Below are 27647 nucleotides of genomic sequence, written 5' to 3'. Positions count from 1 at the left end.
CAGTACAGCCCTGCTCATAATGTTATTTTCCTCATTTTACAAGAAGCCTTTGGAAGTCCAGAACTGAGTCCTAGGACTATGGGACTTCAGTCTCCTTGTCAGATAAAAACAAGGCAAAATAATCCTCAGAATTAATACAAGACCAGCCATCCTAAAGGCTAGGCCAAGTTTTCCATCAGTAAAACGAACTGAAGTTGCATACACTGAGGGTTTAATCCCCAGTAACCTGTAAAGGAAAAATGCCACATAAGAGACTGTTACTGATGAGAAGTTCAATGCCAGTAGACTGCTGACAGGTTCTACAAAATTACCTGGGAATTGCTGCGAAGTGGTAGAAAACCCTAGGTAGAAACCCTGATAATCCATACACATAGATAAACAGAACCCCAACTCTTCCTCTGGAAAGGAAAAATGGAGTGCCAAGCTTTTGCGCAGTATGTTAGGTGTTGTTCTCTCACACCACTTCAGACAATGTGAGCACTCTCTTTCCTTTTGATTTTAATAATGTTTAAAAGCACTAGAATCCCCTTGATATCTCAAGCAGAGGTGTTTGGAGACAGGATGGCAAATGCCTATTAATCCATGCTTTGACGTCAGTTCTCCTACTAGGCAGCACTTGTAACTGCATCAGACACACAATAGAGCTAACTAACTAACTAACTAACACACCAGCTATCTAGTGCTGAAGCACTGCAGGGGAATGCTTTGTACAGGAGCCTTCAACATCTGAGCTAGTTCTGTCTATCATTTAGAAAAGACAAGAGGGGGTGGTGCTGTGACTCAGGCATTTGGGGATGGATTTTTGGCAGGACTTCTTGTTTGTTTGTTTTTACAGGCAAGTTTAATACTAGCCATGCAGTGCAGAAGCATAAAGAGAGGGTGCTGTTTTTGCAAATTTTCTTTTGAAAGTTCAGGATTACAGCAATAGAAGGCTGCTGCAGGCAAGTTTGAATCCTCTTTTTCAACAACGTGAATGACTGGAATAAATTCTACTGTGATTCAGAAGCCAACGCTTTAAGCTGTTTATCAGAGGCTGCATTACAGCAAGAAAGTGGCTGGGAAGGGTATTTGCTCTGTTTTTATAAAAGATTGGATTAGAAGAGAAACAGATCTCATTCCAAAAGTAAACTTACTTTAGTATTGATGATATTAGTATCTGAGACCTCAACATAAAAAGGACCTGATGAAGCAAGTCCAGAGGATGGGCACGGAGCTGAGGGCTGGAGCTTGCTTCCTATGAAGACAGGCTGAACGAGCTGGTGCTGTTCAGCCCGGAGAAGAGGAGGCTTCAGGGACACCTTACAGCACCTTTTTCCATAACCTAAAGGGGACCTACAAGAAAGCTGGAGAGGGACTTTTTATAAGGGTATGTAGTGATAGGATAACAGCCTCAAAATGAAATGAGGTATAAATTAGATATTAGGAAGAAGTTCCTTACTGTGGTAGTGAGGCACTGGAACAGGTTTCTCAGAGAAGCCCCATTCCTGGAAATGTTCAAGGCCAAGTTGGATGGAGCCCTGAGCAACCTGGTTTAGTGGAAGGCATGTTTGCCCATGGTGAAGAGGTTGGAAGTAGATATTTGAGGTCCCTCCCAACTCAGACAATTCTATGATTCTATACTATGATAATTGTATCTATTTCAGAACCACAAGTAAAGCCAATATGTCCATGAATAAAGCTGAGGAAATGGATACCCAAACTATTCAGGTACATACAGACTTTTTAAACAAAAAATTCAGGATGACTGTTTTTTGCTATTGATTAATTGTGCTTACCTCATTTGTAAGCTGGGAGGCCTTGGCATTCCTTCTCCCTAATCTTCACACCATGAAAAGATAATGTATATCCCACTATCCCAATAGTTTGTTTTCTAGAAAGTTGAAGCACTACCTTTCAAACTGGATGGAGAAGGGGGATGGGGGGGATGTGAGGGTATGCTGTGTATTTTTTTTTTTAACCGATAGTTAATATTCATAGACCAGGGTAAGTCAGATTGCTATGGCATCAATAATTAAAGGGCTATACAGTCATACATTTGAATATGTTTTCCATATGACTGCTTACTGTATTACCTGCAGTATTTACATTTAACTTTCAGGGTAATTGTTAGAAAATCAACTGAGAAATGACTGCATAGCTATTAACCATCATGTCTGAACTTCATGGCTTAGTAATCGTCAGGAGCATAAAAATCATGAATACCTGTGAAATGAAAGTTAACTGGAGATCAAGTCTAATAGGATGGAAAGTTAATTAAAAGAAGCTAAAAAAATCTTATCATATTAGGCTTTCCTCTGCTATGAAGTAAGACATTGTATGGTTAGATTTTAATAGGAAAGTCTATTACTTTCTCATAGACTCTAATTTCCTTTATCTGTATGAGCCACAAAATTTTCTCATGCAGAATTATTTTTCTGATGAATTCATTATTTCTATTCATATTCTTAGTCTAATTGATGGTCCTAAGCACAATCAAAAAAGAGATGGAGCTGGAAACATGTTAACAGAAAAAAACACTTTATTTGAGCAATTCTGCTATTGGCAAACTTGCAGCTTTGAACTTTGTGAATGAAACAAAAAGGTGTTCAAATTCTAACCTTATTGCCCTGTGGTTTACTGCCTTATTAGGGTATTAATGAACAACACTGTTTTGAAGTTAGAAGAAACATTTCACCTTCAAAAGGCTCATTATAGACACTTGAACTTGTTGCTTGCCTTCTGCAGAGGACCTTAAATGAGAACAGACACATCGACCAACATTATACTGAAGGAGAACTGGCAGATTTGCTGGTTATTTCCAGTGCCTAAACAAGTCTTTCATGGTAAATTTAAGTGTTTAATGCAAAGTGGCTTCTTTTCACAACCTTCCAAGGCATTGAATTATTCATCAAAATGGAAGCATGCCAGAAGCCAAATTATAAGTTGCTATTGCTGTCTTATCGCTCCATCACAATTCCTTATTATTGTGCTATTTCATTGTCTGGTAATTTAGTAGTAGTAACCTCAGCTGAAAAATACCGAGAAAGGGAAGCAAGTGGCAAACATACAACTAAAAAGAGCAGAATTCAGCACAGTAGCACCAAGCTCTGAGATAAAATGACAGCTGTATGTGCTCTGCCTTCATAGGTAGGGAGGCATGACATGGAAAAATCTGGAAAAAACACTTCATTTTGCTCTTTCCTCAGCTTTACCTTTCTCTTAAAAAAACACATTCCACTTCAAAACTCTACCATGGTGCTTCCTGCTTATTACATTTCAGTGGATGATTTTCCAACCTGAGAAGTATCTACTTCCAACTCTAAAGATATTCATCATGCCAGCTTGCTGCCAACCCAAGCCAGGGATTGGAGAGATGAGTTCAGGTTCCTATCATTACCACTCAAAAGCAAAGACTGCAGGTTAAGGTCTGTACTCAGCAACCTTGTAGCTACCTTATTGCCTTCAGTGATCATGCAGAAATATGACTGAAATTTTAAACTGAACATAGGTAAATGACTCCACAGGAAAAGTGAGGGACAGACTGGAACCCATTCCCTAACCCTAGTGCTGCACAGACTTTACAGGGACCATCAGGGTACAAAAGTCAGTGGACTGTTCTCTAAAACCAAACACACAGATCAGTGAAGGGAAGGAAACACTTTCTGTTTGCTCATCTATGGCATTCAGGTATAGCTATTATATTTGAAATTATTCCTTTTGCTTAAACAAATATGGCTTTTCATAATGAAAAATATAATTCTATTTAGAAATATTTCCGCTCCTTTATTAATGCAATTCTTCTTTTAAAATCAGGAGCAGTTTATCCTCCTTCCACCTCTGCAGCTGTTGCATGCCCTACAAATAATTTTCTCCCTGCCTTGCTCCATGTTTCTCTCAACTGAAGCTTGTTAGTTGAGACACCCAAGGAAGCATCTTTTTAACATCTCTATTTATGAAAAGCAGACAATAGCATCCATCACTCTTCCTAAAGGTCTGAAAAGTTTCTCACTTTTGCAAATGCAAAGCACATTTCATATCTGAGACAAACAATGCCACTGAAGTAGTAACAATGCATTTCTGGTCAAATACCTTACCTGACATACAGGGCTGAGTGCTATGTTAGATAAGATTAAGAAGATCTATAACACTATCAAGTGAAGAAATACAAATGGAAGTAGCAACGGCTTACTTTAAAGACAGAAAAAAGCAGAAGGAGGGTTTATCCCTGCTCCCTTCAAGAATATTAATGTGCAGAATACAGATTCACCAGCTGGGCTCAAAAAATAAGTGAAAGTCAGAAGCTGCCTGATCTCAGAAAACCAACAGGCATTCCTTATGTATTCAAACAGTGAAGAATAAAGCAGAGCATTGTAATGAAATACAGTAAAAAATGTAGATGATACGCACCTTATGAAAACAAGCTGTTGTATTTGACAGCTGAGCTTTGAAATGCTCCAGCTAAAGTCTCTCCTCTCTGTTAAATAATCTGGACCTTTTTTTCCAGTCTGTGATTTAAGGTCTAGCTAACTCTGTGTAGTGATTTTTCTTCCACAAACAACTATACAAATTTAGCCCTAATACCATAAACTGCCTAAATACTTTCTACTTTCATTAATCCCAAGTCACTCAACATCTCACCAGTTTTTTCCAGCCATGCGGGTTAATGTAATTAGCAAATATGCATGCACATGCAATCAATTTTTTTGCCTTTTTTTTTTTACTATCAAAGTATTTAATTTGCATCCAAATTCCAAACTGCAATAGAGATCCAAGTGCTGACTTGTTCCTTTCCCAAAAGAAAAATCAATATCCTGTTCACAAATGCTGTGGACAAAAGCTTTGGAAGAGATTATAAAACAAGTGAGGAATGCAGCAGAAACTTTCTGCTTTCAGTAATTTAAGCCTACTACCACATGTAGTCTCCCAGGAATTCTTTGTACATACAATTGGGTTTTTTTCTATATATGCTATCAGTCACCTAATCCACACTTCCGGATCTAATGTTCAGTTCTGGAAAACAATCAACTTTTTGAAATTTAAGAGCATGGCTTGCTACTCACCTGCAGCAGTTTTACTCTGAAAATGCTTATATGCATTATTGCTAACTTACATTAGGAGTAAATGAGAGGTACAGCATGTGCAGCATTACTTACAGTGAAATCAGAGAAACCTAAAATCTGACATGCAGTCTATCTCCTGGAGACAGGATATTACCAGCACTGTTCTCACATCTACAATATTTGCTAGAACTATCTGAAATCTGTAATCATATTACATAACTGAACAATACTTACAGGTTTTTCATTTATATTTACTATATATTATATATGTATAAATGTGTTTATACACCCATAAATATTATTTTTCTTTTTCTTTGTTTTCTATTTCCAGCACCTTTCCCAGTGCTCCAGTCAGAGACATAAAGCTCACATTTATTGGATTTTATAAAAGGAAACAGCATTTGCCATCCTTTAATCCTTTCTTGCAAAGAATCTCCTTCCTCTGCACCAGCTCCCTATGCTTATTAAGCTTCCCAGCTACACTCAGAACTCAGGGGCTGTATAAGCAGAGGCATCACTGTTATGGAGCAGAGAGGTAACAGTGCCTCTCTGCTCAGCTTTGCCAGTACTACCCCTGAAATTACGTGTACAGTTCTGTGCATTTCATTACCAGAACAGAACAGCACTAGACAATACAGGAGGAAACCGATACAGAACTGCTGTTCAACAAGGAACAACAATCATTGCTCTAAGCTGATGTCTAAAATCTTTGCCTTCACTGTAGAAAGGTTCATCATCTTGGCTTGCACTTGCTGAAATCTCCCTTGACTTAGAAAACTGATGTAATATGACACGCAGAGTAAAAGCTGTCATTGCTCTAACATCCCCAGAAAAATGACCTCCTGGTGTGTGTATCTGTCTGAAGATTTAAGAAACCTGCAGGACCAAAATACAACTTTTGTTTAAAAGTGGAGGAGGGATTAACTAAGGTTGGAAACTAAGGCTGGAAAGAAGAATTAAGACTGCAAGGTCTTATTTCAAGTTCTGCCATTCAGATAAACCTTAAGGGCTCAGTCTAGAAAAGGATTAACTATCTCTTGTCAGTGTATAAATCTAAAATGTAGGTCTTAGAAGCAAATACTCAACCACTAATATCCACGAAGCTCCCCTTAGCTGCTAGAACAATTATGGCAATATAGCTATAAAATGTTGTTGGGGCTATTGGACACTCACATATGCGGCCAACCCCAGGATATAATTACTAAAATTCATTTAAATTAAGCATCTTAAATGTGCAGCTGGCATCAGAGATCAAATGCCAATAAAATACAATAAACAATATTGCTTGCATAGGGATTTTAAGGCAAAAGCCATAGATATCATCAGTCATTGATATTCTGAAGATAATAAAAAATACTGGGTCTTCACAAAATGTCTGCTATGACACCAGTCCAAATGGCCTTGACCTGACTTGCTGCTTAGACTCCTAATTAATTAGCTTTAATGAAATGTAGGCAAATTTGGTTTCAAAAAAGAAACAAAACTGTTCAAGTTCCTCAGGGCACTTTAAACATTTCATGTGAATATAGTGTTCTTACATGAGGCATGCCAAGCCTGGCAGGTCTTAAGAGTTTCTTAAACTATCTCAATTGGCAGCTTGTGTTTGGACACTCGCCACTTATGAAACAGGCCAACAGAAAAATTGCAGCTTGTCATCAGGAAGGAAAGGTCATCCGAGAGGCAAAAGAAAAAACTCATCAGGAGAATAAAAAATCTACTGGTTCAGTAGTAAATGAGGTATAGATAACTGGGGTTCATTTCTTCTATATTATCATGTCTTTGTGTTTGCTGTAGACAGCACTACCAGAACACTCCTTCAGCAGAGAACTGTGTAAATCCTTTTCAGAGGAGGCAAGATGGGGAAAAAACTGCTGTACCAGGATTCCCTGATATTCTTGCATGGAGGAAGAATTACTTACAGAGTGAGTTAGACACACAAATGGCTGCTTTTATCTTTCAACAATCCCGTTATTAGAATAGAGCTGCTGCAGGCAAAACATCTGCAGTTTGTTTTACCATCTGTTTCTAAAAATATCATCTCAGTGAAGGAGACTTTCTTCCTGTCTCTCAAAATCATTTTTGTTTGCTTTTTCTTTCCAAGGGAAAAGTGATGGATTTGGAAAACAGCATATGTGGGAAAGATCACTCAGCTTCAGGGGTGGACTTTACCACTGCTATTCAAAATACAATGAAAAGCTGTGAACAAAACAACTGAAAAAATGGAAATATACTGGCTCAACTCCTTTGATAAATGTAATCAAAGGGTTTAGTCTTCTAACATAACTCGTACAGAGCTAGTGACAGATGTTTCCTATGGAGGAAAGTATGGTTTAATGATCTGGGGAACCTAATGGGGGAGAAAAGAAATTGAAGAACTGAAAAAACTATAAGAAGCTCCAAAGTTATTTACAGGTGAAGTTTAGTAGTCATATTTTCAGAAATCAAAAAAAGGAGACAAATGAAGTAGGGGGACAAAAGAAGTCCCCATAAAATACTTCAAAACTTAAGTTTACTTTGTTTCATAATTAGACATTTTGTTAGAATGTAATTCTCACTTTCTTTAAAGCACCAATTTCAAAATGCAAAAAAAGCAATCAAACCCAGCATTTTAGGGGTCAAGAAACCTTTTTGTTTTGGATATGACACAGACAGGTCAGAAGAGACTAGATGGAGGCCCTACAGTATTTTGACAGCACCAAATCTTCATTTTTTACAAAAAAGAACTAAGGCGTGAATATTTTCAATTGCTTTTCAGTCTCTGAATTCCTTTTGGGCTTATTTGGCACGTTTAAGCACGTGATGTAAAGGGTGTGAGAGAATGAAACGTTAAAGGTTAACGACCCAAACAATTGGCCATTTGCAAAAGCAGCAGGTGTTTGCTGAGGCCAGGTTTGCACCCCCACACCAAAGGGGCAGAGGAGAATTTGGAGTGTGTGGTGGCAAGACCTCTGATCTGTCTTAGAACAGCCCCAGTGCCAAGGAGGGGCCTTCCACCTGCATAGGATCCACAATGTTCCAGGGAACACCACCCATCGACCACGGGAGTAAGGGTAGATTGGGTAGGATGGCCGGTTTATTGAACAAAAGAACACTTTCTTTTATTTCAGATACATACTACTTGCACTGCACTGACTCTCTCTCCAGCTGTCAAGCCGTTTTAATCCTCTCCACAGGTCTCTGAGAGTCCCCAGAACCCCGGCAGAGGTAAATGATTCAGAACCTCACCAAAGACCTCCCCTGCTGCGAGTTCAGAGGCGTGACAGGGATCCTCTGTTTCCCACTGTGCCCACATCTCAAACCTGAGTCACACCTGCCCTCGCTCACAAAACACCTCCTCCAAAATGACGGGATGTACTAGCAGCTCTCTGAGTTACACTAGAGCCAAAGACTTGAACTAACAGAACACAGCAGGGATATGAGAAAGAGAATATGGCAAGATTCAATCTATTTGTTCCACATTTGCTCATAAAGCTCCTAAAAAAGTTTATTCTACTGTTTCAGTTCTCTAAAATGCTTCTTTTAGCCAGAGCATAAACATGGCATTAACAGATGTATAAATAAACATACATGTACAGAGAGACAGCAGTGTGCATGCACGTTTTGCAAGATATTTATCATCCCTGTCTTAGCACTAAAAAAAATTAGCATACAGGAGAACTGTGCATTCTAGAGGAAATACTGGTCTCCAGGCACTCCACGGTAGACTTGTTACTGAATGGAGAGAAGTCAGAACAAGAGAATAAAATTATATTTTGATACATTAGAAAATAACCTGAACTATTTGCAGGTCTATTTTTGCTCTTTTCATCAGACAAATACAAAATTTATGAACTCCCCAAGATTTCAGCAGTGAAATCAGTAATTGCTAAAACTAGTATCTAAAATCAGTCATACTGGTGTCAGTACTAGGGGAAAATCCTGAATTATGGACATATATTAAAAAAAAAAAAGCTCAAAATAGCTAAAACTACTTTGCATTTCTGTTTTCCCTCGAAGACAGAGCAACCTTTCCCCCCTTTTTAATGCCTCTGACACTTCTGACACTGAGTTGGAATGAAACCAGTGGAGATAAAATTGGGGGTTTTTTCTTGTTGCTCTAAAAGAAGCTAATTTTGAGATTTTGTAACTTTGTAAAATAGTTGTAGTTCCTCTTGATTGTCAAAAGAGGAGCTGATGATCCTTATAACACCACTCCATGGGACCAAAGAATTTAGTTTCTATGAGACGCAGCAGAAGTAAAGAAAGAAGGTCCTTGTTGGTGGCTCTTTTGCAAGGTTTTAAGAAGGTATTTGTTAGTGCAAGGATCAAATGGGTTCTCAAATTAGTAGACATCTGAGATTTCAATCAAACCAGTCTAATTTGTTTTTGTTTTGTTTTTCGCTTCTATACCTCATTTCCCAACCGGTATGGCCTTTGTTTTGTACTCCTCACACAGCATGTAAGCTAAGTAGTATTAAAGAAATATTACACTTCACATTCCATAAGAATTGGGATCATCTGCTTCTTACACTTGGGAGAAAGCACTGATTGCTACAACTTATAAATAAAAATCTGGAACTGAAGCAGAGAGGCAGAATAAAGGCAAAGTAATAACTCCTCTGATGTAACTATAAACTTTGGTTTCTCATTATTCACTTGGGTTGAAAATAGAACAGGTTTTCCTCTCTGCTGAGGTATTACTCTAGACATTACAGCTCATATGAACATCAGCACCTTCCAATACACAAGGCATCCTTAGGTCTAGATGTGATGACCAAAAGAAATTCATAAGAAAAATCTTTAGCAGCAAAAGTCTATTTCTTTGTCCCTAGTATCTGTAAATGCTCAACATGATTTCTCTCTAACAGACACTACTTTCAGAAATCAGATACTTTTTTCTTTAAAGGTAACTAACCAGTTGCTACAAACTATTTTTAAGATTCTAATGAACAAACATTTGCTTTTGATGCAAAATCTGTTTCTGGGTCATGTGCTAGCTCTTCTCTTCCACTGAATGTGTCATTGGCTATTTTTATTTTCTTTCCCATATATTTTATGAAGCTGAAAATCAAAGCTAACAGGGACAAAAAGCAAGTCGCAGCAGGTTGAAAATATCATATCTTAGTATTTTAGACATGTGTCAGCTTGATAACATAGGCACAGCACTAGAGGGACTGCCAGAATGTGACAGTGCACATGGCTTTGAGTTTAGAGAACACGCTTTAAAAAAAGACTGGAAGGCAGCAAGGGCAAGGTAGCCAGACTGTGGTGCTGATTCTGATCTTTCCTGATCTTAAATGCAAAACCAGGGAAACTTACACCAGCTAAGTCAGGCTGGAGAAGCTTAAATTTTTAAAGGAAAATTCTACAAGGATGCAAACCCAAATGATGGAAGTGCTGATATTTAAGATCTGTATATTGCTGTCCACTCATGACATTAATTTATGTAACTTGAGCATGGTTCATTCAATGCATGTGTTAATTCTAGAGGGAAAAGTGATATTCAGTGAAAATAATGTCACACCAATAACCCCTGACATTAAAATACTTGACTTCTATCCCTTACTTTATTCTCTCTGCATTAGCATATTGGGAATTGTACCTATTTTAGAAAAACATGTGATAATATGCCTTCTCACAGCAAGTGAAGATAGCATAAACTACTAAAACCTTAACAATAACACAGGTTATTTGCACATTTCTGGTAGGCAGCAGTACAGAACCATTTTGGGGTGTTCAACAGCAATTTACACCTGAATATTAAAGTCCATGAAAACAGTAATTAAATTTACTTTCCATTCATCTTTACCTCATTTAGCTACAAGGATTTCATTTACCCTGCCTTACAGGCAGGCAAATGAGCAATATACATCCACAGTCACAGAAGAAATCAACAGTAGAACTGCGAGTGCCACACCAGAGTTCAGGCTTTTTATTCTTGGCTTAAACAACTGAACTCTCAGCTCTTCCCCTTGCTCAGTGACAAATGTCACAAAAACTGAAGCCAGCAGCCTGCCCTGAGACAGAAAATGAAAATAAGAACTAACTATGTCTACTGCCAGATATCCATACATAACCTTACTGGGATAAAACAGAGCACAATGGGGCCTTTCTAAGCATCCCTTGCACTTGAGTGAGGCCCCTGCCCCTGCAGAAGGCTAGTCACAGCATAGCAGAGGCTACCTAAGGCAGACAGAAGTCACCATGCAGTAGGACACACAGCTCTGTCACAGCCTGGAGGTCACTGTCCTGATGCCCAGACACTTGATCGTTGTGTTACTCCAGTCCGGAGGTTACCCTGAACTTCACGATGCAGGGGGCTGAAACTCCAATTGTTCTGCTCCAATAACCTGCCACTTGTTCTAAAAAATTGGTTTCTTTTGCTGTTTTCTTTTGCTGCCTCATAACACAACTGCTCTGGTCTCTCTGCCAGAGGGCAGTATTACACAAAACTACAAGCTTGTTGATTACAGTATAATTTTATAAGCAGTTGCTTTACTTAAGCAATTGCCAAGAAAAAGCTTTAGATTCAGTAGGAATTACTAGTTATGGAAAACACATGAAATCTAAAATCTAAACCAAGCCAGCTTTAAAAATTGATTAATTTTCTGTTGTAATAAGTACACTCAGTAATTTTTCTCAGAATACGTAAGAATTAAGAAAACTAAACTGAGCATAAATCATTGGTTCCCACTGGTGAAAGAAAAGTGAACTTTTTATCTCTGTGCAAGTACAGGACACATATCTTGGGTAAGTTAAATAAAGTAATTAAATAATTCCATGTTGGAAATCTGAAAAATATCCCATCATTTTCCTCTTCTGGTAACTCTTAGCCTAAAAAGGTACTATATCATGGTCCTGTGAGAAAAGTTCACAGATTTCAATGCCTTCTCTTCAAAAGAAATTAATTCCTACAAAACAACTGGAATTTTAGCTAGGCTAAAGGTATGTCTAAGTATGCTTTTTTCACGTTGTGAACATTATTTGTGACCATGTGAAGTGTCTGCTCTTTCCTCCACTAACCTGAGCTGACCCACTGATGCCAGTTGATGCACCCCAATGCACTGAAGCTTCCTGTGCCATTAATGTGGCTAGTACATTCACAAAGAACGGAATTAACGTACCAGGAAATGAACCACTGGACAAGCCAAACTATTTTTTTTTCTAAACGGTGTTTCTAGTCTAAGCAGACGCTTGAAAACACAGCTTGTTTTCCTTTGCTTTACGCATTATTGCACATTTATGATGCGTATGGCAGAAGACACCCCAGATGCGATTCCGGAATTGTGTTCAAGTTATACAAGCAAACATCAGCAAGCCACTTTTCACCAGCATCTGCAGAAGGCAGGCATCACACACTGACAGACAGAAGACTGACCCCACAGAGTGAAGACACACTGCTCTTAGAAATCCTAGATACATCCTAGACCTCAGTCTGCTAACTACAAACAAACTACGAACACTGGATTTTAAAAACACATTCACACAGATATCCTTTCATCTGCACGTGCACAGTGATATTCCTTTTCCAAGACCACCTTTTATAAAAAGTCCGAGGAACATCCTGTTTAACACACAGCCTGCATCCTGTGAGGCATTGTCTGATGCCTAAAACACAGATAGCAGGAATTCTTACTCTAAGACACCAGCAACAAATCCCTTAAGAAGCTGTATAAGAAGTCACTTTAGCATTATGTCAGTAAACCACTTCTAGGAGTGAAATGATAACAGAGTTTGAAAACTATTGAAAACAGAACAGCTGCAAACTTGGCCTTATGAAGCTTTGCAGACATCTTGCAACATCCATCCTGAAGCCTCGGGGAGACACTCAGAACATCATTCAAAGCTTGTGCCTCTTTGTGGACCTCCCTCGGGTAGGTGAGGAAGGGAAGAGGGGAAGGGGAGGGGTGAGGGATGACAGAGCGCCGAGGAGCTAAACACCAGCTTACGAACAGAGAACAGAATCACATAACAACACTGGACCAATGGACTCCAAGACACAGTGACAAGACAGATGGACACAAACAAGACGCAAAATCACTACCGAGAAATAAAAAAACCCAAAGAAACCCCGTTAAAAAAAGTAGATCTATAACTCTGAGGCTGCAAGAAGCAGCCAAGGTTACTGGCATAACTCTTCCAAAAAGAATAAATTATAATATAAATAAAAATTAAAACGAAAACAATAGCCCCCCAAATCATACACTACAGACTTGCTTGGTTAGCCTGAATGCACAGCTCTGATGGAACATACGATGGTGTCATCACAGCCCATGCACCGGTTAATGAAGGCCATGGTTAGTTACATCAGCTACACTACAGCATGCCAGAAAAATGATCTTGCACTGACCCAGAAATAAAAGATACGACAGACACTCTGCATTGCAATAAAATTCTTTTTATGCCATCTGCAGTTTCTAGGGCTCTTTACATTGGAAGAGTTTTTCCTAGGAATATGCAGGGTAAAGGGGAGGGTTTTTTTCTTCTGGGTGTTTTGTTCTTTGAACTCAATTGAAAAAAAAAAGGAAAAGGGAAAAAACAGGATAGAGACTTTGTAGAAGTTTAAAAAAGTAGGAAAATAAAAATAAAGGAGGGGTAATACTCTTCATTCTTTTGCACACAACTTTCTTGGGATGTCCAAAAATGTGGATTTCTTGAGGATGGCAAGAAAAGATTTTGTTGCCTTTATTGGTTTGCAGATCAATATCTCATTCTTGAGATGATTAAATCATTATTTTGTTGGAAGAACTCCAAAAATATAAATTGAGAAATACAGCGATGATTTTAAAAATTAAAAAATAGCAGTATGGCACGATTACGAGCCAAAAAAAAAAAAAAAAAGAAATATAAATGAACTAAAATATCAATCACCAAAAATTCATGCGGCACAAGATGAGGTGAAACGACAGAAAATGTTCTTCAAATATATACAATGTATATATCTATCTATATATACACGGAGTATCTGTGTATATATCGATCGATATACCTGTATAATTTTTTTGTTCTCCCTACCCCACCCTACCCCAAGGCTAATTGGTAGATGAAATTATCAATTAAAAGTAAAGAAATAAATAAAAGGAGAAAAAAATTTTAACAAAAAAGAAATTAACGTGCTTTGTTCACCAAGAAATAACAATATCATGCATCTGTCCACACCAGCGGATGCCAGGGTTAGATGAAGGCATGAATTTCTGTGTAAACATGTGATTGGATGACAGGGGCTACTGCTGATATTGGTCATTTATTACTTTAGCATATAGATATATATGCACACTGTACATATAGTGCATATATAGATAAAATATCCTCATTGGTGGGGCCTTTGGTGCTTACAAAGGTAGAAAGACCAATATGATGAAAACCAATCTTAGTATTCCTAATGTAAAAAAAAAACAAAACCCAAAACCAAAAGGAAAACAAAACTTCCTGTAAGCCATCTGCATGATTGTAAAACTTGCTCATTTGATTTTGTTTTGGCTGTAAGGTTGTAGCTAGGAAATTCCATCAAACAAGTGATGCTATTACACCCTGGGAAGTGTTGGGGATGAACCCCTGGTCCTTTGGGTCCGTATGGGTACTTGGTTTATGAGATGGGAAGTCCATTTCTCTGAGTACTCAGAGGCATGCACACAACTTTAAAGGCCATTTCTTATTCACAGCATGAGAAATGGGCAAGCATTCCTGCTTGTCAGAGGGGAAGACTGGTGGTAACTGAGCACTGGATTGTGTGTGTGGGTGCTCCTGGTAGGAACAATGAAAATTCCCTGGGTGCTTCGGGAAGGTTGGTGCAGAGGACAACAGCCAAATCGACACTTCTTTTGGTTTCTTCAGTGAAGTCTTCACTTCTAACATAATGGTTTTTGTACTGTGCTGGTGTTTTGGAAGACAGATTATGCTCGTTTTCTGCAAATAAATCCCTGCCCCAGGTAGCCTGCAGGTCAATGGCTACAGGCCAGTAAATTATAGATACAGAGAACATATCTGTTGGATACATGCCTCCTGTGTGTAAGTGTACAAAACACTACCTAACTTCCAATGCAAAGAACTGCAGATTTTGGCATATCTACTGCTGTGTCCAGTCCCCCATCAGAAAGGCTTAGCAGTCTGATTAGACAATGACAGCCTTAACCTATATGAAGCCTTTTGGGAAAAAAAGAGTAAATTTCCATGGAGTGGGGGGGTGGTGGAAAAACCACATAGGAAAACTGGCAACTGTGCCAGGGAAGAAACACAGGATGTGTCAAGCCATGGGACACAGATTAAGCCCTACAGACCATTCCAAGAGGTTGTGTTCTGGGCTTCAGGCTAATTGGTGAGTGTTTGGGTCCCACTGTTTTGAGTAGTCCAAGGAGCAGCCTGGGCTATGATCCCAATCAGCTGCCTGGCCACCAGCATGCAGCCTGCCTGTTGCCAGAGCTCCACTAATGGACATCCTTGAAAGGAATGAGGGCAATGGTACGAGGAGACAGCAACAGCTGTCAGGAAAGTGCAATTACCTTCCTCAAGGCTTTGAAGTCTCAGTAAGATCAGATTGTAAGGGAGGTCCTCATTTCACAGAAAAGAGAGAAATGCTTTCTTTCTTCACAGTGCTTCCTAGCCATTCCTCGTTTTCCTTACAAATCTTACATTCTCTGAGAGCAGCTGAATTACCAAAAACCCACCGCAGAGCTGTGCTCAAAAGCACAGATTCAGGACCCTGGCTTGAGTTCTGAGGAACTGCAATATTTGAGCCTCAGATCTCCCTGGAGCAGACCAGGAGGCAGTCCTGTACTCATACCAGAGAAAAGTATCACATTTCAGCACAGAAAAAAAAAGTTTTTTGGCCAGGTACTGGGAAAAGCAACATTTTCATAAGGATAAAAGAGGGTCATCTCTTGACTGTTACGTAAACACTTCTTCAGGGCAGATGACCACGTTTTTGTCCCCTGTATTATTTAGATTAAGTCTTCTGGGGGATCTAGACATCTAAGGGTATCTAGGCTTGTCTGCAATAAGATGAATAGGGAGCAATTTCTGTCCCTGAACTTGCAATGATTTCTTTTGCATTACATAAAATACAGGGGGATTTTGGATCCACAGCTGTCATTGCTGTCACTTAAAATAATTCCTTATGTATACATATGTGTCTATAAGTGGTGTCTGTAAGCTACCTCAGTCAGAACATGTCCAGTGACAGCTCCTGTTTTTAAAATGAAGTTTTCTACCAAAAGTCCAAAGGAAATCACTTTTGGAAGGGGGCCATAAAGTGTTAGCCAGCCTGCTATAGTGAGTGTTTCAAGCCAGCCTGGAAAATCATAAAGGGAGCAGAGTTAGGGAATGACCTTCATCCTGTCTTTTTTTTAACAGAGATGTAAGTGTTCAGATGCAGATTGTATGTGCAAGAGATTCAGATGTTAGATTCAACCGTCAATCAGAGTTAAGTGGCAATAAGACCTTGCCAAATGGTTCTCACATGATATTTAGCCTCAGAGAGGACATGATTTTCAGCTTCTGAGTACACCAAAACCAAAGGCTTCAAAAGGACACCATGTAGAGTACTGCCTCTGATTCAGGACCAAGACCAAAGTAATATCTCTAGATATTGTGATTTGATTCTGACCCATATGAAATCTGAAAACTCCTGATTTGCAGGGAAATACTCTCTGCTGCCCTTGTCTTGGCTGTTGCACAGCAGGTTCATAGTGATGTCTATCATATCTCACAGCTGCAGCAGTGAGTTCAGTAACCTTTACATTACTAGACCATGGCACTGAGGGTGATGGAAGACCAAATCTGGCAGAAACTCAAGAGCTTTAAAAGCTACACATTATCAGAGCAACAAAAAGAAGACTCTGCTGGGTTAGGTCATTTAATTTTCAGTCTGCTGTAAAAGGGATCAGGCAAGGCAGAAGGCAGTGACCTGTCAACAGAACAGGATGAAACAATTTCAAATGAGCCCAATTAAAAAAAAACCCTCAACATTAAGTTTTAAAAAAATCTGAAGCCACACACTAGAAAACAAGTAAAATAATCTGGATCTCTTCTCTCCACAATGTACACATTTAAATACTAGATCTTGGCGTGTGGCCAGAATTCTGACTTGGGTGGTGAAGTGTAAAGGCAAACATATCTGTTCAGCCAAGCCAGCACTACTGGATTTTGATAAGCCAGCTCAGATTGCTTTAGTGCTCCAGAGGAGAATGGGCTGAGTGAGAGCTTTGATACTGGCTGCACTGCAGACACTGGATGCACTGAGAATGCAGACAATAAAATACATAAAGAAAATGAGAAGCTCCATAAACCTGCTACTTTTTCTTCTTATTATGATGGAATGAGTTAAGTTTATGCAAAAAGGGCCTGTATATTTCTCCTCCTTCTGGCAATTCAGTACACCAGCACCTCTGAGAGCAGGATAACTCAAAATCTGGAAGTGCAGATTTCATCAGCAAGGACCATCTGGGAGACTTATTTTTACATATAATCAAGCTAACTTTTATTCTCAATGTCACAGTAATTCCCTAGAAAAGAATCAGATTTCAGTGGCTTATGTGGTCCACCTTCCTATACAAGAGGAGTAGGGTGCAATGAAAGATACTGGGTGCAATTTGCAAGAAGAATGTCTAGTAGTTTAGGAGAGAACCTTCAGCAGATTTTCAGTGAATCACATTATTTTTACACAGCAGATATTCAGATGTCTGTAGGCACTTATATCTGCCAACTGTAATGCTTAGTAGGATTTTCAAAAGCAAGTCATTTTTACAAATCCAGTTTGTACCTGTTTGTAGCATTAGATTTCTAACTGGTTCAGGAAGGAGATATTTTTAGTCTGGAAATGTTGCTGTACAGCACTATGAAATTTCATGCTAAACATGCTGTTTTACCAAATTTCTACTCAAACTCTGATTTTTTTCCACTGGCAGCAGAAGCTGAAAATATTGCTGTTACAATTTCTGGCTGCTGAAATTATTGCCATTTTTGAAACAAAAATTTATAAGAGGAGGAGTCTGATAAAGGCATCATTTTGTCCTTTAATTGAAATATATGGCACTCAGAATATAAATAAAAAAAGAAGTCTTCACATGTTAGTGAAGCTTTAATGAAGTGACTTCATTCATTTGCATATCAGTTGCAGTACCTTTGTCCTTGTGCCATGGTCCTATTAATCTCATGCCTCACTTTCATTACAATCACTCTGCTGGCATTTTATTACTACCTTTATTTAAACACTCAGTACCCCCATTGTTTTGACTTCACAATCTAGTAATATGTAGACTGCTTGTCTTCCAGATGGGGAGTAGAAAAACCCATAGAAATCTGTGAAAAAAGAGATGGGAAGTGAGCTGAGCTACCTGCTACCAACAGTCTGTGTCACTGCCCTCACTGCCATCACAGGGAGTCAAGAGTTTGGGTGGAAGTTCCCAGCTACAACACAATGCCAATCTCAGGTTACAGCAGGACCAAGTTCTACTAAAAATGCAGGTACACCATGGCGAATTGAAAAGAGATGTGAAAGCACTAGCCTCGGGTGAATTTTTATGTCATTATTGTATTACTCAAATGGTTTCAGGAAATTAGAAACAGAACATTTATAACACTTTCTTGGTATTTTTTGTAAGGAAAAAAAAAATCATCCCAAATAAAACAAAGCAAAAACAAACAAAACAAAGCCAAACAAAAGAATCCCCTCAAACTATTTATATGTTTCACTTTTAAAGACAAAAAATTCTAACCAAACTTCCTCTTTTTCTTTTAAATGTACACAGAAATTCGATGATGTCTGTTCTCTATTATAGAAATGCTTAACTCATGGCAAGCCTCAAAAAAGAAGACTTGAAAAAGCCTGTAAGAAATAAAATAGACTGCAGTTGCCTGCTGGATACCACATAATATATCTCACCAGAAAGAAAAGCCATCAATTTATCAAAATGTATCTGAAAGGGAGAAGTTGAGTCAGTTCCACATGGCCAGTCCTTCTGACTCTTTAATGGATACATTTTGAAGCATCACTGCAGATAACAAGGCAAGAATTACTACTAATTTTGTTATGTTAAAACTATCTTTTGGTGCTCCCCAATTTCTTTGGGGTCCCAGGAAACAAAATTAGTATAAACACATTACCATGTTAACTGTACTCAAAATCCCATGGACAAATGTATCCCTTAACATCCATTTTCAGAGTAATTAAGAAAGATTAAACATTGCTAATAACTGATTTTTATTTCACTTTTATTTCTCTTCTGTTTTCAAATGTTCACCATCTCCACTTGATAAATCTTCATTATTTGCCACACTCCATATTGATTTTTTTTCTACTGTGTTAGTAAAGTAACATCTAGAAATATGTGAACTATTAATTAACTGGAATCACTTTCAGAAAGTTTGCCTTTCCATGCGAACAACTTTATATAAACCAAATAGTGACTACATGTCAGTGTTTTGCTGTTGCCAAGTCCATGGGATCTGATGCTTGGCTGCAGAGTTTATTTCATATACAGTGTATATATACATGAGTGTATATATATATATACATATACACACACATAATACATATATAATTATATATGTATACATTCACACACATATAAGATATATGTATGCATTGTTTTTTGCAAATGAAATCAGAAAGCAAGCAAAACACAACTGACCTGACTTACCTGTACTGGGCTCACAGTCAATGAAATCTTCATCATCACTGGAACACTCAGCTGATGAAACAATGTCATCTGTTGTCTGGCATGTGAAATAAAGGAACAAAAGAAAACAAAAGTAAGCTATTTGCAAGTCGAGAAGCTATTACAGAGGCAGCTAAATCTCCAAGGAAATAACAAGGTTTCACAATTGTAACTTTTAAAATATTTAAGGTGTACCAAGCACTCCATATATGCCTGTGTAAATGTGTCTTCCACTGAGTTGGAGTCTCCTGCTGGGGGAACAGTGCTTATCCTGTGTTGTTGAATATTTCAGGTGTGCACAGGTGCTGTGCATCTGCTGGGCTGTTTAGGGCAGCCAGTGGATCATAGTGATGCTGTTGAATGAAGTACAGTGGGCTACAAAGCCTGCTTGCCTGGCGAACTGCCCTCCAGCAGCCACTGTAATGTGTCTGCTGGGAGGAGGCTTGGCTCCTCCACAAGTGCCAGTACCATGTAGGGCCAGCCAGAAGGCACTTCCTGAGAGACTTACATGTGAGGCACGTTCAGACTGAACATGCCTTCTGCAAAGAAAAATGTACAAGATACACCCAGATAATATACATCACTCAGACAGCTGGCAGTACTCTTTGCTGTGCCTGACGCACCACTGAGGCAGACATGATTCCTGCTCTGTTAACTCACCTCTTGGGCTGGGAATCTGTTGTTCACCCAGACTGTAAATATCTGTCCAACTCACTTGTTGCATGATGAAGAACTGTTGCATGTGTCAGGTATGCCCAACATGCAACCTCCTTGCTTAGCAAGTGAACAGGGATGTGGATGCAACTAGGTTGACCAGCTGTTAAGTCTGATTCTGAAAGGGTTAAACCAAACTCTGGCCATTCACAACCACTGCAGGTTTCACCACATTCCTTTGCATTTCCAGCTAGTGAGATTTTTTTTTCTTTTTTTTCTTTTTTTTTAATTTCTATTAATTTATATTTTTTCTTTCTGTGTGTGTACTGCTCTAATTAACGAGCAGCATGTACTGCAGCATGTTAGAGAGACGTGTACTGGTGTCTCTTCCCAGCAGCATCTCCTGCCTGTAATTGCTGCAATTAGTTGAATTAGTAATGCAGACCATTAGGGAGAGCCTGTGGCAGCCTCTGGACACAGGTTGTAATGTTCCTGTGCACAATACAAAATTACCCCAGCTCAGCAGCATTGGCTCAACCACAGCTTCTGCTGAAACTGCCTCCCTTAACAGCTCCTCCTTGCAGAGAGCTGCCTGTTCTGCTGAGCAGCAGGATCAGAGGTGTGACTCCTGAAACAAAACAACTGAAATGCTCCTCACCAGGCAGGCAGCGTTACTGAACTCAGGAGCAGGACAGCTGCACTTCAGTACCCTAGGTGAATATTTCTGGGAATCTCACATCTCAACACGCCTTTCAAATCCTTATTCTTGAAAAAGACTCTCCAGCTTTAAATAAGGTTTCCTTTACATTCTTACGTCTGCTATGGCTGTTTCCAACATGTTCCCTTCCTCCCTTTACAAAAGATTTCTGAGGCCTCTGCCTTTTCTTTAGCCTCCTGTGCTCCCAGCACTGTGAAATACCTCTGACCCCTGCCAGAAGTTCCTTGCTCTCCCCCTCTCTGTTTGTATTTGAGAAAAGGGGAGAAAAAGAGAACCAAGAAGTTAGTCAGAAACATCAGATTGAACCTCATGTTCCTTCAGTCTTGATTTCAGTGGCTTAGATTGAGCCAAGAAAGAAAAAACAGATAGGTCAGTTGCAAGTAAAAATGATAAAAAATAGACTATCTGTAAAAAAAACCAGTAATGAAGTATTTTATGTGTTACTCGGTCATACCTAGCATAGTCATTCAGCAATGTTTTGTGGAATGCTATTTTGCAGTCATTTAATGCTTAAATACTCTCATTAAATACTTTTACAATCTTGCTTCCATGGGGAGTCAAGATTAAAAGGAACTGAAGGTAATATGTTCCTGCCTTACATGTCAAGGTAATTTTTTAACATCTTTCAGTCATAGAAAGTGGAAGAATTCTGTTGAAATCCTGGTGACTTCTCTTAAGACAAGCTGGCTCTAAATTTTGTCTGCTCAGTGAGGGCACAAGAAAGGAGGAATGCAAAAAATAGAAATTTACTTTTTTCAATTCTTCTGGTCCTGTCACATATATTTTAGAAAGTATTATTTATCCCAAGAAACTTTATAACTTATACAGTAATCACATCCTCCAACAATAAAATGCAACTGTCCCTGGGTAAAAAGATATTCGTTTTTAATTGCACCAATGTAAAGTAATTTAGCACAATTTAGTAAACAAGGCTATACTGCTAGAAATTTTTAAGCAGGGGGAATGTAGCTAGTGAAACTGGAGATTTATACTGTAGTTGTCTAAGGGTAAGGATGGCATTCTGAATAAAGAATAAATTAAGAGTAGCACTGTGAATAAATAATAAACTATCCATCACTACTAGAAGACCTTGCTCAGGCAATGCTAAAACCCTGGCAATTGGTTTTGATTTCCAGGTTAAATTTAGATCATGTGGATTTTGCTCTTAGTTGAAGATCTGATAATTCACACTTCTCATAGAAAAACAATGATGATTTGCTCCAGTAGGAAATAAACATAAAAGTTATAACAATGTGTTGCTGTGACTTATCAGCTGCTATACCTATTTGATTACACACTTGCTCAGATCTAAAGGCTTCATGCAACATTAACATGGAATCAAATCCAATTGAATTGACAATGTGATTTAGTATTTGTAGAGAATAAGGAGTTCCTTTATAACTATTTTTTCCTCTTGCACATTAGGGGCATCATATGAAACCAGGAAGGTAACAAGGCCTTTTTTTTTTTTTTTTTTAAACTGGACACCTCCTTGCAACAGGATACTGGTAGATAATAAGAGTTTAGAACATTTTGGAAGTTATCAGCCAAAATGAAGGTCAAAACATCCTTCCAGAGCTATTAATTATCCTATATCTAGTTTGTGAAGTCCCTGCACCACAACCTGAAAAGTCATGTAGCCTGACCCTTGTTCCTGTTCTTGTTCAATTTCCCACCTCATAAGCAGCTTAAGGCAGTACATGCAACATATTTATGCTGCAGTCTGGTATGTGTACTAGATTTCCTGCTATAAAATCCTCTTGCAGTTTGTGCTGCTCCTGAACAGAGACGGGCACAGTAAACCAGACTCAGACAAAATGCAAATGTGTGATGTGCAGCACTCACCAACCCTATCAACTCCAACCTTTATTTGTACTTTTCCATGACTGGTTCCACACATGATTTTATCAATTTATCTCCATTTTTTCTCCCCATGTCTACTACATACTATTTCACCTGATATTCTACTCTTTTTTTGCTCTGAAAAAAAAAAAAAAAAAAAAAAAAAAAAATTGCTTTTTATCCCATCCTACTGATTTTGTATGTATAAAAATGAGGGTTAGAAAAAGAAAAAAAAACCTCCAGAAGTGGTGTTAGATTTAAGTCAAGGTCATTAATGAGATCTCTAGAAACCACAGAAAAGATAAGTACACTAATCTGTCTTGCCATTTCCTATCTTGTATTTTTAATCTCTGTACTTTCCATCACAATTCATCACTAACTGATTTTCTAGTCCCACCACATATTGGTTTTCCATACACCTTCCGCTCAGATACCAACGTCTGAATCATCCCAAAGGAATAAAGCTATTTCAGTGAGAAAGAACAGCAAATTCCTGACCACAGGAACAGGGTCAAGAAAACATCCAGAAGACCATTACTTTTTGTAACAGGGATCAGTACCTTTCAAGACCCTCCTGGAGCTGAGAATTTTCACTGGATGTTTAATAAACTTGCTGCTTCCACAAGACAGGAGAGGCTAGTGAGTAGAGACCCTGGATATCTTTCCATTAACATAATGTCTTCACATCAGAAACAGCTCACTGTGTGGCAGTAAGCAAAAATGCTATGCCATTTCTGGTCCCTTTTCCCCATTTTTGAAATGGTTCTTATTATACTCACCCACTGGCTCCAGGGGATGTAAGTGGATTCATGCTTTAGTGTCTGCCCAGTGATCTAGGGATAGCAAATGCTAAACATTCTTATGTACAGGCAAAAGGATAGTAATGAAACTTCTCCATATGCTGTGATGGAAATGATGTTTGTGTTTTCATTGGAAAGAACATGAGAGAGAAAATATTTTTCCCTTCCCTATATTAGCTAAATTCTATATTAAAAATAATAAGTCACACTACAGTATTTTAAAATATGTATTTCATTTTTAAAGAATCCCAGCTTTGAAATTACTTGGCCTGTATTAAAGGCCATAAAACTAAAGATAGGTATTATAATAACTTTCAATAAAATTTCTCTCTGGCAGGAACCCTTTTTATTCCTTCCTCTGAAAGATTTTTTATGGCATTTATATTATTATTTTTTCTCTCCCTCTCTCTAGTGTTTAATGAAATTGCTTTGGAATAAAACCAGGGTAGGAGAAAGTGCTAAACTCTGAGTCCACCCCAGAGGATTTATGGGCATATTTACCTTCAAATTCTTTCAATTTCACTGAATTGGCTCCCCATTCCTTTCCATGAATTATTAGTTCTGTAATCACCTCCTCCTAATTATTCACTCTAAGGGCCTCTTCAATCTTGACACGGTGATGGTTCCACAATCTTTGTTCATTACACTGTATGTACTGGTGTGGGATATATAGTGCAAGGAAATTTGGCATGGTGTGGCAAGACCTGCTCAAGATGACTCCATTCCTGTCCAATCTTTAAATTGTACAAAACCCTAATTTATGTATCAGATCCATAATGCTTGCTCCTTTGTTTTACACAAAATGGCAGGTGCTGAATCTTCCTTTTCCCAACTGCAAAGTTTTTTTGACATCTTGCTGTTTGGGTACACCACTATTTGAGAAAGATTAAGCATGCTGGATAAAATAAGCTCTGTCACAGAACAGCTTTATGAAATTATAAAAAACACACCCAGAGAATGATGGAGTTCTCCCTTCTAGAGGACGAGAAAAGACAAAGACCCATAAATTCAATTCCCAGACAAATTCCTGCAGAATTACACACTTGGCAGCTGCTTCACTCAGTAAAGTAGGTTTCAATTTCCCTATTTCCCTTTTCTTGAAATTCTTCTGCACACTATACATGTTACTTCCAATTCAACACCATTATTTGAAAAGCAGCACTTAATGCTTTGTTGCAAGAGAAGTGTAAATCTATTTGCCACCAAGGAACCACAATTTACAGTATTTCTTGAAATACGACCATCACAAAATGCTAGGCACAAATATCTTCCCAAGAGTGGAGAAATACAGTTGTATTAACCTGGGCACTGCATTTGCCTTTCACACCTAAAACATACAGAGCTGAAAGTCAACAAACCTTTTCCTAAATAGAACCACTTGACTCCCTGCCTTGCTTCCATACTGTATATTTTCTATAGATCTCAAATTTATTATGGAATATGGATTATGTATTTTCTTCTATGCATAACAGTATAGAGTATAAATGGTCCCTTTAGAACTGCAAAAAGTTAGTGATGCTGATGAAGTTAGTTAGACTTCTAGAAACTGAGATGTTTATTGGCAAAGAATAGGTTCAAGGAATTTGCTGTTTTGCCAAAAGAAGATAGCTGATAAAGTGCCTGTCTCATTAGGTGCCATTTCTAGCTTGAATACCTCCACCTTTTGTACTTTGGTAACTGGGCTTTTAAAAGAACTTTTTGTATTCTGTTCACACTATTCAATTAAATGAGACTCCTTCATCTGTCCTTTCTACATGTTACATTTGTTTCTCACTTTTTAATTAATCTTTATTTGCAAAATACCCTGGAGGTCACCACAGTATAGCAGACCTGAGAGACTCAGTCGGGACAAACTGAAACTACTACATACAGATAGAAATAATCTGCATACAAATGGGAAAATATTAGAAACGTTGCAAAAGTCATAATGAAGCATTACAAAAGAACCTGCAATTTGGGACTGTATAAACTTTTAAGGAGAGTCTTGGGTGTCCTGCCTTTTGCTAAAGTGTATTAATCTTCTCCATCTCACTACTGGATAGAACAACATGTGTTTTCTTACCATGGGACAGACAGAGCCACAAATATGTGCAAGCCCTTTACATCCCCACATACTAATGCTGAGGGTCTATCTGCCTCTATAGGCATCAAAGAACATGAAACTAATAATTTTTCTTCATATAGCTCATTTGAAGTAAATATAAAAACAAGAGGACCAAATCCTTTGTTTGTTTAAATTGGCATTGACTTCAATCAGACTGCAACAACTTGCAGCAAGAGAGAGTGGCTCATTACATTTAGTTTTCAACAATTCAATGCCAAAAGATTAGGAATAATTTTAGTCAATTCAAAGAACCACTGAAAAGAGGAAAGAACTCGAGAGATGTATGAATAAGACAGGCTTAGTAAAACTAAACTTCAGAACTCAGCAAGGACTTAAGGTATGATACATTTTTACAGGTGTCACAAAGGACATCAGGAAGAATGATGAACTAGTTAGAGTGCTTCAAAAAAAGATAAAATTAAGGGGGAAAAAAAGTGTTATTTTCACCAAGAAGAATCTCAGTAGTGATCTGTACCAACTATGGAGAAGTCTCAAAGAAATATCAGAAGCCACTAGCACTGAAGTCAAGCAGTTACCTAAGCCATCCAGGTATGAACACCATTAGTGTATACGCCCTAATGGGGAAGAGCTTGCTCCATCTATCTTCAGTCCAATCTAATTCACTCTAAATCAAGTCCGTATTTGCATCCTCTCCATCACAATGTAATATAAGATTTCTCTCTCTCATTGCAAAGCAGGCAGCAAAACTATCCAGCACAGCCTTTCAGTTAGCTGTGCTCAGAGCAAGAATCACAGAATTGCAGAATACTCTGAGTTGGAAGGGACCCACAAGGATCATCAAAGTCCAACTCCTGGCCCTGGCACAGGACAGGCCCCAGGATCTCACCATGTGCCTGAGAGCACTGTCCAAACACTTCTTGAGCTCTGTCAGGCTTGGTGCTGTGACCATTTTCCCTGAGGAGCCTGCTCCAGTGCCCAACCACCCTCTGGGTGAAGAACCTTTTTCTGATATCCATCCTAAACCTCTCCTGTCACAGCTTCAGGCCATTCCCTTGCTCCTGTCACTGGGGTGGTGTGTTACCTACCAAGAGGCTGGTAGGTAACAGCGGGCATGTACCCTTCAACAGCAGCCCAGCAAAAGTGCATCTCCTGGCTGCATGCTCCTGGCTGGATACAAAAGATGATTTGCTGCCAAATTATAGCATTAAGTAGGGATCATGAGAGACCTACCCCTTAACAAAATCACTCATTTGTCCACTACTATGGCAGATAACAGATTAAGGCAGTTAAGTAAGAGAAAGCAAAAAATAATCTTCCCAATTCTATGTCAATCTAGATTCATGGGCAGTCATGATTAAAAAGAGCTTTGAAAGCTCGAATTATTCCTTTGAAAGCCAAAAGCCTGTCTCACTAAAATCAATAGTTCATTAGGACTGTAAAGTCTGACTCCTCTGGACCATGTTTGATGCCAAATTTCAGAGACTTTGTTCTGTGCCTGAGCTGTGGAAAGTCAACAGGGAAAAATCATGTTTCTGCCTTTTGTCTGTGTCTGCTGGCAGTGGGAATGGTGATGATGTTGTGAGGCAGTGTGGGCAAAGAGAGAAAGAGAAGGGAGGGCAAAGAGGGGAGAAAGGAAAGTGGAGAGGATTAATTCATCTGTTGTTCAAGGCACCCTGACAGGGGAAAGAGAAGTATTGAACCACAGCAGCTTAACGCAACTTCAATGTACCTTCCCAAAAGCATAAGGAATGTAATTCTTCATGGTGTTCTGCTGATAAGCAAATCCTCCTAAATCCTTTCAATTTATTTCTTGGCCTGAAGAAATTACATACTATTTGGGAGCTAAATAAATAAATAAAATTTCATTTCCATGAAACTAAATTGGTTGTTTATTGA

At 38.6% G+C, this 27647-nt stretch overlaps 1 protein-coding gene across 10 annotated transcripts in view; it reads right to left on the bottom strand.

The window, feature by feature from the left end:
• NRXN3 (neurexin 3) overlaps positions 1 to 27647 on the bottom strand; it is a 906050-nt gene that overhangs the window by 18191 nt on the left and 860212 nt on the right. For 6 of the 10 annotated variants that reach the window (XM_063399087.1, XM_063399094.1, XM_063399089.1 and 3 more), the window contains one exon: positions 19655 to 19730. In XM_063399087.1, coding sequence (XP_063255157.1) covers positions 19655 to 19730 — 76 coding nt within the window. Of the gene's footprint in view, positions 1 to 19645; positions 19731 to 27647 lie in introns of all 10 variants that reach the window. The other 4 variants (XM_063399086.1, XM_063399090.1, XM_063399093.1 and 1 more) reach the window with 1 other exon arrangement.

The sequence above is a fragment of the Prinia subflava genome, chromosome 5, assembly GCF_021018805.1.
Source record: "Prinia subflava isolate CZ2003 ecotype Zambia chromosome 5, Cam_Psub_1.2, whole genome shotgun sequence".
Taxonomy (NCBI): domain Eukaryota; kingdom Metazoa; phylum Chordata; class Aves; order Passeriformes; family Cisticolidae; genus Prinia; species Prinia subflava.
Note: the sequence above shows the minus strand (reverse complement) of the source record. Positions and strands in the feature narration are given on the sequence as shown.